Below are 12,622 nucleotides of genomic sequence, written 5' to 3' on the forward strand. Positions count from 1 at the left end.
GATTACATACAACAAATACAATGTCACCATTTGTAAAGGTATTTGTGAGATCACCATGAAATGGGTTTTAAGTCAGAAATGGCTGGGAAATGCTGGCCATCCCTCTAGCTAGGACAATAGGTTGAAAGAACACCTAGGTTCAAGTGGCTCTTCGCCCCATTTTTGCAAACCTAAATCCTTCAGATCCTCAGCTCCGCTGTCATATGTTCCTCTATGAAGCTTTCCTTGGTCTTGTTGTCTATACTAAAGATCAGTCTGCTGATTACTTCTGAAGCACAAGGCATTTTGGGGATGGCTCACTTTCTTTTGGTATATAAATATTTGCATATAGGTTTTTCTCACGTGCAACCAGCGATTGCAATCCATAGATGTGTTTAATTTGGCCTAAAGCTTTAAAAGTTATTTGTCCACATTTAAAAATTAAATTTCATCTGAAACTTGGATTTCTAGCTCCTTTACAAGTGATCAAGCCACACTGGATAAGCATTCTCACATAGCAGTAGCTGACTACAGTGCAGACGCAGTTTTCCAATGCCCACTGGGCCTGCTTCCCCGTTACCACTCAGGTGGTTGTGTTTGCAACTGCTAGACCTCCATTGTCTAATATGGTAACCACCAGCCACAAGACTATTTGAATATAAATTAATTCAAATTTTATTTAATTATAATGAAATAAAACTTAAAACTCAGTACCTTAATCACGTTAGCCACATTCCAAGTGCTCAAAACCCACATATGGCTAGCATATTGGACAATGCACAACGGAACTTTGCCATTATTGCAGAGTATTCTATTGGACAGTTCTTACCTAGCCTGTCTCCCCAAATGGAACTGGGAACAGTTTCCCTACCCCTTGAGCAACATACACTACTAGCAGTACTCAGAGCCTCAGCCTCATCACTATTTATTGTTTTTATGGGGAAATATGTCAAATTCCAACAATAGACATGGCATTGTGATGGCTAATAGCACTAGCTGTTGACTTTTACATCTGAAATCAGCCTCTGTTCTACACATTTGGGACTTACTGGGGTTTTGGTTTTTAATAATTTTTTTTTGTAGTTTTATTTTTCTTTATTAAGGTATTACATATGTGTCCTTATCCCCTCACGCCCCCCCCCCCCCCCGTTTTAATAATTTTCAACATTTATCTATCACTTCCATAGAATATTTAGATTCCATTTAACTTTACCAATTGTCTCAATAAGGCCCTTAATAACAGGATCCAGTTTAGAATCACGAGTTGCATTCTTATCTCTGTAGTCTATCTGGAACACTTCTTTGGTATTTCCTTTACTTTCACAACCTTGACATGGTGAGGATTATTCTGTACAATGTCTAGTTTTTTAAAATATATTTTTATTGTTTTCAGAGAGGAAGGGAGAGGGAGATAGAAACATCAGTGATGACAGCGAATCATTGACTGCTCGCCCCACACTGGGATCAAGCCCACAACACATGTGCCCTGACTGGGAATCAAATCGTGAACTCCTGGCTCATAGGCTGACGCTCAACCACTGAGCCACTCCAGCGGGACCACAATGTCTAATTTTATATAACATCCCTCCATTTATCCGGTTAGATTCAGCTTATATATTTTTTGCAGGAATTTTAAAAATTTGCTTTTCTTCATTGCTGCCTATAGGTGATAGTTATTTGTCCCATTATTATCAGCTTTAATCCAAGTTACTGCCTGCCAAGCTTCTCCAGTGTACTTCCTCCTTTTGTAATTAATATGTATCCCTTTCCTCACCAAACTTTCAAGTGATTCACTTTATATTAGTACAGATTCATGGATCCTATTTTATTCAATGAGCTGTAATCTAATGCTTTCATCACACACACTTTTTTAAAATTTTTATCTGAGGATTGATAAATGACACTCCAACCAAGCTACCCGGCCAGGGTTGTCATCACATATTTTGATTCTCAAATTGTCCCAGATTTGAATAGAGGTTTTGTGTACTTTTGACACGTTCCTATTGTTCTTGGAGTACTTCCTTCTTTCTGGAACAAAATGGTTTCTCTTGTATTTTCCCTGCCTAGCCCTGGAATCACCCATTTCTCCAAGTGGCTCTGGTTTCTTTTGTTGGAGAATGAAGCCCTTTGTGGGCTGAGCTAGGGAAAACATATATTCTCTGCATGGACACATATTGGCATATATATTTACTTACATTAAAATCTGTATTTATTTAGTTTATACCAATACTTTAACTCTGCAGGGTTCATTCTTTTTTTTCCTTTTCCGTATTTGTAATTTCATTCTCTGCTAGCTCCCATTATCTTCAATAGCCCACCTACCCAGATTCCCTTTTCTCACCTTGCTTAGACTCTAATACCCCTCCCTACACAAACCTATCCCCTCCTCACTCCTTTTTTAAAAAAATATATATATTTTTAAGAAAAGCAACTATACTAAGTGATGGGTACAGAGGGGTTATTATCCATCCTTATGCTTGAAATTTCAAATAAAAAATCCAATTAAAATAAAGGTCTGCAGATTACTGTACTTTATTAAGATGTAATCACTGCTAAGTACATAGAAGCAACTTGCCTAACCAAAATCCATGAGGTGTTCACATGAACTTGCAGTTACACAAATAAGAAACAAATGGCATGTTCAAAACCACAAGGAAATATCCTGATGCCCAAGGGTGATTAATCTGCACATTTATTTCAAGCTGCTAAAGAGTTTGTGGGCCACCTAGAAGGAGGAAAGAAAAGAAGTCATTAATTGGCAGCTTTAATGTCATGGCTTACAGGGTTCTGCGTGACCTAGACTGGTCCTGTCCCTTCTCTCATGATTCCCCTTCTCACATACTCACACCCCGCCTGAGCCACAGTGAACTCCCCTGTTACCTGAATCTCCCTTCTACCTGGAACTCTCTTTTCCATTTTCTTTCATCTTTTTCTTTAGAACTTAAGTTAACATGAAAGCCTTCTCTAAATAAGCCCTATTTCCATACAAATCTGTTCCTCCTGTCTTCCCCACAGAAACGTATACCTCCCATATCGTAGTGCTTATCAATTCCACAAATATTTATACAATTCTAAATGCCAGGTACTGTTCTAGGTACTGAGTGAGTTACAACGGTAAACATAATATCTCTGCCTCTTATGGATGGAACTTAAGAGATAACAGAGAAATATAATATACACATAAGGCCACTTCTGAAAGTGATAAATCCTGAAGAAAGTAAAGAGATGCATAGCATCTTTATATTTTGGGTCAGTGAAGACCACCCTAAGATGGTTAAACCCAAGAGACTTACCAATTTACTAACTGTTCTCATAATGAAGAAAGAGACCATGCCTGTCTCACTCCCAGATCTTAATCTAGTGCTTTGCTCATAAAAATAACCATTTTTAACAGTACATTTTTGTGGTATGAAGTACATTCATACTGCCCTGACATCATTAATCTTCAGATTTTTTTCACCATCAACTGAAACTCTGTACCCATTAAATAATAATTCCCCATTTTCCCTTCCCTCAAACCTTGGCAACTACCATTCTAATTTGTCTCTATGATTTTGACTACTTAAGGTATCTCATATAAGTGGAATGATATTTGTCCTTTTGTGATTGATTGATTCACTTAGTATGTCTTTAAATTTCCTATTTTGTTTAGCCATCCATCTATTAACGAACACTCGGGATGCATCCACCTTTTGGATATTGTGAATGCTGCTATGAACATGCATGTATAAATTATCTTTTTCAAGTCCTTAAACAAAGTCTCAATTCTTTTGGGTATATATACAGAAGTGAAACTGCTGGATCAATACAGTAATTCTATGTTGAGAGTTTGGGGTAAAGTGCTTGATTTCCTTTTTTTTATTTTTGAGAGAGAGGGAAGGAAGAGACAGAACAGATTTGCTGTTCCACTTATTTATACATTCATTGGCTAATTCTTTTTTTTTTTTTTAAGGTATGTTATTATTGATTTCAGAGAGAGGAAGGAAGAGAGAAAGATAAAACATCAGTGATGAAAATCATTGATTGGCTGCCTCCTGCACACCCCCTACTGGGGTTGAGCCTGCCACCTGGGCATGTGCCCTGACCAAGAATCAAACTGTAATCCTCTGGTTCATAGGTCGATGCTCAAACCATTGCTCAATGGCCGGGCAGTTGGCTGATTCTTATATGTGCCCTGACCAGTGGATGACCCTGCAACCATGGTGTATAGGGATGACTCTCTAACCAACTGAGCTACCCGGCCCGAGCCTCGATTTCTTTTTATTGCCAAAGAATATCCTATATAATAATAGACAAATATGCAAATTGACCATACCTCTGACACACCCACAAGCCACGCCCACCATCCAATCAGAGCGAGCATGCAAATTAACCCAAACCAAGATGGCTACAGCCACAGAGAGCAAGGTTTCCTAGGTAACAGAGGAAGCCAAGCTTTCTGCCAGCCGTTGCAAGCCTAAGCCTCCACTCAAGCTACAAAGTTTCAATTATAGAAGGTAAACAAATTCAAATAAATGGCGACAGAATGGAGCTTGAGAGAGCAGGCCAGGGTTGCTGCCGGCAACAGGGGAAGCAAAGCTTTCCACACACCCTGGCCGGGCCCACCCGCTTAAGGCAACAAAGTTTCAATTATAACCCCAACACAAATGAATGGCTTCGGGCCTCGGAGGGAGCCCCAGGCTTGGCTCTGCTCCAGGCTACAAAGTTTCAATTGTAGAAGGAAAATAAATTCCAGATACCAGGGCCTCCGCTTGGGTCGCCAGAGGGCATGGCCTGCCTGCAAACCACCACAGGCCCCTCGCTCAGGCCGCCCCACACCCCAAGGGTACCCCACCCTGATCCGGGACACACTTCAGGGCAAACCAGCTGGCCCCCACCCCTGTACCAGGCCTCTATCCTATCTAATAAAAGAGTAATATACAGATTGATCATCACTGCAACATACAATATAGCTGCCCCCATGTGGTCCAAGATCCTGCCCCCATGTGGACACAAGATGGCCACCACAAGATGGCCAGCAGGAGAGGGCAGTTGGGAGGCACCTGGCCTGCAAGGGAGGGCAGTTGAGAGGGACCAAGCCTGCAAGGGAGGGCAGTTGGAGGTGATCAACTCTGCAGGAGAGGGCAGTTAGGGGTAACCAGGCCGGCAGAGGAGGGAAGTTGGGGGCAAACAGGCTGGCAGCAGAGTGGTTAGGGGGTGATCAGGCTGGCAGGCAGAAGCGGTTAGGGGCAATCAGGAAGGCAGGCAGGCAAGCAGTTGGGAGCCAGCAGTCCTGGATTGTGAGAGGGATGTCCGACTGCCCGTTTAGGCCCGATCCCAGGGATCGGGCCTAAACGGGCAGTCGGACATACCTTGAGGGGTCCCAGATTGGAGAGGGTACAGGCTGGGCTGAGGGACAACCCCCCTCCATGCACGAATTTCGTGCACCGGGCCTCTAGTTTCACTATATGGATATATCAGTTTATGGACACTTAAGTTGTTTCTACGTTCTGGCTATTAAGAATAATGCTTCTGCTGGGCCAGTGTGGCTCGGTGGTTGAGCATCTACCCATGAACCTGGAGATCACAGTTCGATTCCCAGTCAGGGCACATGCCCACAATGCAGGCTCGATCCCCAGTAGGTGGTGTGCAGGAGGCAGCTGATCAATGATTCTCTCTCATCACTGATGTTTCTATCTCTCTGTCCCTCTCCCTTCCTCACTCTGAAATCAATAAAAACATATAGTTTCTATGGAAATTTGTGTATAAGTTTTTATGTAGACATGTTTTCATTTCTCTTAGGAATATACCTGAGTAGAACTGATGGGTAACTTTATCTTTAACCTTTTGAAAAATGACTGTTTTCTACAGTCTTTACCAATTTACATTCCCATCAGCAGTGTATGAGGTTTCCAATTTTCCCACACTTGTTACCTATTTTTTTGATAGGAGTCAATCTAGTGCAGCGGTTGCTAACCGGTGGTCCGCAGACCACTGGTGGTCCATGAGGTCCGAAAAGTTGGCGACCGCTGATCTAGTGGATGTGAAGTAGTATCTCATTGTGGTTTTGATCTGCATTTCCCTGATAGCTATGGTATTGAACATCTTTTCATAATGCTTATCAGCCAACCAATCAGTTTTAACATAAGCAACCATATTTGCTTATCCTATAATTTATTTTATTATTATTTTTAATGTATTTTATTTGATTTTTTTAGAGACAGAGGGAGAGTGTGCCTACCCTATAATTTAAAATACCTTATTATTATTCTATGTCAGAAAGTCAAACAAGTTTACTTAAAAACAAACACAAAAAAATTTTTGGACCAACTGTTATGTAAAAGACACATTGGAGGATATAAATTATTTTAAAGAATAGTCTGTTACTTAAAAGTACAAAATCCAGCTTCCCCACTGTTTAGCTATACAAGTTGGGCTATCATTTATCTTCTCTGAGTCTCAGTTTCTTATCTGTAACATGGGATGACATCTGCCTCAAGTGAAAGAGGTAGGATTATGTAAGATTACTTATGTAAAGTGCCCAGTACTGTACCTGACATATATTGGGCCACAATAAATGCTAGGATGAAAAGGCTGTCAGAACCAAGTCTTCCCCGGCCACTGTAAGCTTTTCCCCTTCTTGACTATAGGCTGACTTACACAGTGGTCCCTTGCATGCAAGAAGTCAAAGAGCTCCTCCGTGCAATCCTCCTCTGTTTGTGACCTGGAGGAAACGCGCTCATCACAGAGCGCTAGCCGCTCCCGAGCCTTTACACATTTCTCCAACTGCTCGCATTGCTCTCTCACTGTTGTCAGGGGATCCTGATGGAGAAACAAACAAACAAAACAGAAAACAAAATGGGGGTTTCAGGTGGCGATCTACAAATCATATGCTTTAATACAACCATTAAACCAAGGTGCTGCCTCTGAATTATCGTGCAGAAGGCTAGCTGGCAGAGCCATACTGCCACCAGAAATGGCAGAACGGGGTCTCTCATTCAATTCTGATGCTAAGTAGTAGGAAAAAGTTTCACATTTCTGTCTTCCAAGGTTGCCAGTATGTACTGAAAGCCTCAGTCCTATCTGAAAAATAAGGTGATAAAGGAAACCTGGCCAAACTTGAAGTAGATCTATAGGAGGCCTTACTTGTTAACATAACATTTGGGATTATGTAATGTCTGTGAATTTCAATCTGGCAGCAAGGCCTATACATCCCAGCTAGAAAGGCAATGTTAACATAGAGAAGGGCCATCCAGGGAAAGATCCTTTCAGAATTCTTTATTAAACCACAAAGACTGAGTGCCAGGCTCTGAAAATGCTGCTCTGCTCCCTGACACAATTGGAGAAGCCCAAAACCCAGAAACGACCCAGCTTCCCAGGCCCACACCCCCAAACAAAGGCCTTTTCCACTCCCACTCTCTCCAAGTTTCAAATACAAAGACTCTTAAAATGGCTTCAGAGTTTTATGAAGCTCAACCTTCCTTTTATTGTGATGGTTCCAAAACTGAGACAGCTCTTACCACTAATTCCTCCTCCTCTTCCTCCTACAAAAGGAAAACAAAATTAATGTTAGCAACATTTTTATGACATATGTATTCCCAATCATATTGATCTTATAATTACTGATGATAGACATTATATTAACCATGTTTTAAAATTTCTGTATTTTATGATGTTTTGACATTTTAGGGGCCCTGCCAATCCTAGAGATAGCCCCTCCCAGGGCTGGCGAATTTCTAGAGATAGCAACAACTTGCCTGGGGACATGCCTCTCATGTGTAAAACAACCAATCCAAATACCTAACCAACACCTACTTATCTAACTCTCCCACACTAAACCAATATTGCCCCTGCCCTAATCACCCCAGAGCCAAGTACCAAACAACTAGGGACCACCCTCTAGCCCCGAGGCATCTGAAATGACTCTATCTATCCAATCCTAAACTTGCTAAAGCTTGCCTATCCTGCCTCACCTACTCCTTCCCTTAGAAACCAAGGCTCTCCTTTCCCTTGCTTCTTCTGCTCCTGAGTGGTCCAGGCACTTCTCTACACGGCCCTAGGTGGTATGGCCTTATTACTCTTAAGTTCTCTGGGGAACTATCTATAATAATAAAAGCGTAATATGCTAATTACACCAGACAGCCGAAAGGATGACTTTCCAGATGACTTTCCAGACAAAGCTGGACAAAGCTGGAGCTGAGAGGGCCGAGGTGACTTTCCAGACAAAGCTGGACAAAGCTGGAGCTGAGAGGGCCGAGGGCAGCCACTGCGGCTGCGAGGGCTGAGCCCTGTGCACAAATTTTGTGCATCGGGCCTCTAGTAAGTAATAAACTCTTATTTCAGAAACAATCCTCTCAATGTCTGTAAGCTTACAAATACCATGTTAAAACAAATCCTGGTATACTTCAAGGACATACTATCTCACTTTCATTAGCAACAACCTAAAGCAGCGGTCGCCACGGGTGGTCCACGAGGCCTGAAAGGTTGGCGACTGCTGACCTAAAGAATTCACAACACTATTAAGTGTATAAAGCACTTTCATATGATTTGGTTAATCACAACAGCCCTAAGGGACTCCCAGTTGAGAGATAACACTAATTAGACATTTTCTTATATAAATTCAAGTTGCCAGATGTTCATATGGAACATTAAAAAGTATTTTGCCCTTCCTCTCTGAAAAAATCAATAAAGTATATTAAAAAAAGATATATATATATATATATATATATATATATATTTATAATAATATATATTTAAAAAAGCCGTAACCGGTTTGGCTCAGTGGATAGAGCGTCGGCCTTCGGACTGAAAGGTCCAGGTTTGATTCTGGTCAAGGGCATGTACCTTGGTTACGGGCACATCCCCAGTAAGAGGTGTGCAGGAGGCAGCTGATCAATGTTTCTCTCTCATTGATGTTTTTAACTCTCTCTCCCTCTCCCTTCCTCTCTGTAAAAAAATCAATAAAGTATATTAAAAAAAATAATAAAAATAGTCTTTTGTTCTGCCCTAACCGGTTTGGCTCAGTGAATAGAGCATCGACCTTCGGACTGAAGGGTCCCAGGTTCGGTTCTGGTCAAGGGCATGTACCTTGGATTCCGGCACATTCCCAGTAGGGGGTGTGCAGGAGGCAGCTGATTGATGTTTCTCTCTCATTGATGTTTCTAACTCTCTCTCTCCCTTCCTCTCTATAAAAAAATCAAAAAATATATATTTTATTTAAAAAAATATTTTGTTCTAAATTCTGGTGAGTTCCATTATTACTAGAAATAGCAAAATTTAGTCCTTACATCCTAAAACCAAATTAGGAGAAAAACTAACATTTTTTTCTAGATTCTGAACTTGAATTGGGAATATGAAAATGGCCAAACCAAAACTCTTCTTTAGCCAGAGCTTAACTAAAGACGGTTATAGCCACTACTTTTTGGCTTGCAAAACTCTCAGGGCTATAAGTAGACTATCAATATAAGATGTCTACATGTCTCCATCCACAAGCTTGGAAACACCAGGCCCTTCCTATTTATTTCCGATTCTGGTGCAAAGTCTCAAACTTAGTTTTCTTCTTTTTTTTATAATATATATTTTATTGATTTTTTACAGAGAGGAAGGGAGAGGGATAGAGAGTTAGAAACATTGATGAGAGAGAAACATCGATCAGCTGCCTCCTGCACACTCCCCACTGGGGATGTGCCCGCAACCAAGGTACATGCCCTTGACCGGAATCGAACCTGGGACCTTTCAGTCCGCAGGCTGACGCTCTATCCACTGAGCCAAACCGGTTTTGGCTCAAACTTATCGTTTTCTTTCTTCCAAAGAGAACAATGTCAAAAAAGATTCCCTAAGGGAGCATCAGCATAGGCCTAAATCTGGGGCAGAAGAGTCTATATGATCAGTATTTCAACCTGTCATGCATGTGTCAATTTTTGGGAGAAGGGAAAGTGTAGAGAGTGCCTGGGAAGGCACATTAAGCATTTCTTTAATTATTGTCAGCTGAATCCAGTGGTGTTCGAAGAGCCACGTCCTGGAAACACACCTTGCCAGAGGCAGGAGTGCTGTCAGCTTGACCTTCAGCCCAGGTGCCAGGGGGTGGGTTTCGATATCTAAATCCAGCTAAGCACCAGGAATGAGTACGACTCAGGCCCATCTAAGAATGCACATAATCTCCTTTGTCTTGACCGTTAGTAAAACTTCCTGGTTTTTGCTGTATAAAATAAACTTGCTGTATTGGCTCTGGGTCCCTGTCCCTGTCAGAGGGCAGTGGTCCCACGCAGCCCCAGCTTTTTCCTTCCATCTCTGTGTCTGTCTCTTTCTTTCATTTTCTCAATCCCCAGCAGCCCCTACTCAGGAACTGGGCCAGTCTCTAGCCGCGCTGGACACGGAAAAGAGAGAAATATTTACAGGAAAGAGAAGGTATAGAAGGAAATAAAAGAACTAGCTCAGCCATCCCTCACTGTTCCCAAAATTCCAACACAATCTGGCTCATTCTCTACCATGCCCTCAGAGAAAGGACCAAAACAAAGCCCATGAAAGCTAGGAGGGGTAGGGCAGGTTCAACTGTAACCCAGGCCATTTATTCCCACAATTGGCAAATGCCTCTTCTAAACATAAAGATGTTGCCCTAGCCGGTTTGGCTCAGTGGATAGAGTGTGGACCTGTGGACTGAAGGATCCTGGATTCGATTCCGGTCAAGGGCACATGCCCAGGTTGTGGGCTCGATCCCTAGTAGGGGGCGTGTCATTGATGTTTCTTTCTCTCCCTTCCTCTCTGAAATCAATAAAAACATTTAAAAATAAATAAACATAAAGATGTTATTTAGGAGGTAAAATTCTAGTTTTCCATTAAATAAGGTTTCTTGACTTTGCTCTTTAAAGAAAATCCATACTAAAATTTAAAAAAAAAAAACACAAATCACCTTCTGCCCGAGTTAGAAACCAAAAATTAATTATCTTAGAAGCAAGACCTTTATATTATTCCCCTATTAGCAATACTACTACATTAATTGTTCTGTGTCTTTGATAATTTTGTGTCAAAGTTATCATGGCTTGTTTTGGAAAAACAAATAACCAACTACAAGTCTGGTTATGGAATACTTCCTGTAAAATTTCCAGTCAATGAGAAAAACCAACATCACACTAAAAAGATTTAATCTCCAGGAGACCTCCATTTTCTTAAATTTTAAAAATAACTACTTATTTACTTTCTTTTTCTCATCTACTGCTGTGGTGAGCCCTACTGAAGTGTCTAATATTCTCCCTGAACTCCCTAAGGCTGGCTCCACATCTTTCTGAAAATAGTAAGACTAGGAAAAATTACTGGATAAACTAGTTTCCAACTATTCTGCACCCATAAGCACAAAACTGACAGAGGATAGGAAATGTGATTGGAAACAAACGCTAGCTGGCTTCTGTACGGCTGTCTAGCACTGTGGCTGTCTTAGCTCTGGAACCTGCTCCTGGGTTCAGTTCCTGGCTCCGTGACTGAGGAGCTGTGTGTCCTCAGACAAGATGTTTAACCTCTCTACGCTTGTCTCCTCATCTGTAACACGGCAGTACTAGTAGCTAACACCTCACAGGACGACTGTGTGGCTTAAACGAATTAGCACACATAAAGCACTTGAAATAGTAAGCAGTCAATCATTATCGGCATTCTTACTCCGGGAAAGAACTCCTACCGCAAATTCCTACACTGTCCCCAAAGAAAGGTACCTTCCCCCAACCCCCTCAAAGAAAAAGAAACCACTTTTCCACAGAAACTAGTGAAAAGGCAGATCTCCGGAACCGCCACAGAAGATGTGGCAGGGGTTCCTGACTTGAGCTGCTTCCCCAAACACGTCAAATCAAAGACACCCGACTGACTAAAAATACAGGTAGTATTTTAACGTTTTTTTTTAAATATTTTTTTTATTGATTTCAGAGAGGAAGGGAGATGGAGAGATAGAAACATCAATATTGAGAGAGAATCGTTGATCGGCTGCCTCCTGCCCGCCCCCTACTGGGGACCGCCCCCAGGCATGTGCCCTTGATCGGAATCGAACCCAAGACCCTCCAGTCCGCAGGCCGATGCTCTATCCACTGAGCCAAACCAGCCAGGGCTATGGATAGTATTTTTACAAAAGTAGTCAACACAGCATTTTCGCTCTCGTTAAACCTTCACCGTATTCATAGACCAGGAAGGTCGAGGCCCAAAGACTAGTCATCTACTTGCCCAAGGTCAATGGAGGGATTCTGGGGGTCAAGGGAACCAGCTCTCCCTACCCCGCAAACTCTCGGGGGGAGGGAGGTAGAAGCAGGGCCATGAGGGCCCGGGCGTTTTGGCGGGCTGGGTCCTGACCCTCGACCGCCGCCTTGCCTCACCTCCTTGGGATCTCCGGACCCGGTCAGCATCTTCCGCTCGTCCTCCAGCCCCATGTCTGGCTACGGTTCTGGATTTAACCAGAGCAGCAACAGCAGCACCTACTCCACTTCAGAATCCAGAAGGACTTGTAAGGGTCACTCAGCGGATATCCGGCGACCTGGCCGGAAGTGCGGCAGACTCCTCGCAGTCCCGAACATAAGCTCGGATTGGCATGTACTACCGTCCATAGGCAGGGGTTAGGGGTAGCTGGTATTTACGCCTGAGAAGGATTTACTAAGAAATGTCTCTTTCGTCCCGCCAGACCCAAATATGT

The 12,622-nt window shown here is 42.4% G+C and overlaps 1 protein-coding gene across 1 annotated transcript; it reads right to left on the reverse strand.

Moving 5' to 3' along the window:
• Positions 1-2,495: 2,495 nt before the first annotated feature.
• LOC103294778 (cytochrome b-c1 complex subunit 6, mitochondrial) lies at positions 2,496-12,484 on the reverse strand. Its single transcript, XM_008151191.3, has 4 exons — positions 12,309-12,484; positions 7,479-7,502; positions 6,619-6,780; positions 2,496-2,704 (listed from the first exon to the last, which is right to left on the reverse strand). Exons 1-4 carry the CDS (start codon positions 12,360-12,362, stop codon positions 2,672-2,674), a joined length of 273 nt encoding a protein of 90 aa, XP_008149413.1. The 5' UTR covers positions 12,363-12,484; the 3' UTR covers positions 2,496-2,671.
• Positions 12,485-12,622: the final 138 nt, after the last annotated feature.

Source organism: Eptesicus fuscus, chromosome 9, assembly GCF_027574615.1.
Source record: "Eptesicus fuscus isolate TK198812 chromosome 9, DD_ASM_mEF_20220401, whole genome shotgun sequence".
Taxonomy (NCBI): Eukaryota; Metazoa; Chordata; class Mammalia; order Chiroptera; family Vespertilionidae; genus Eptesicus; species Eptesicus fuscus.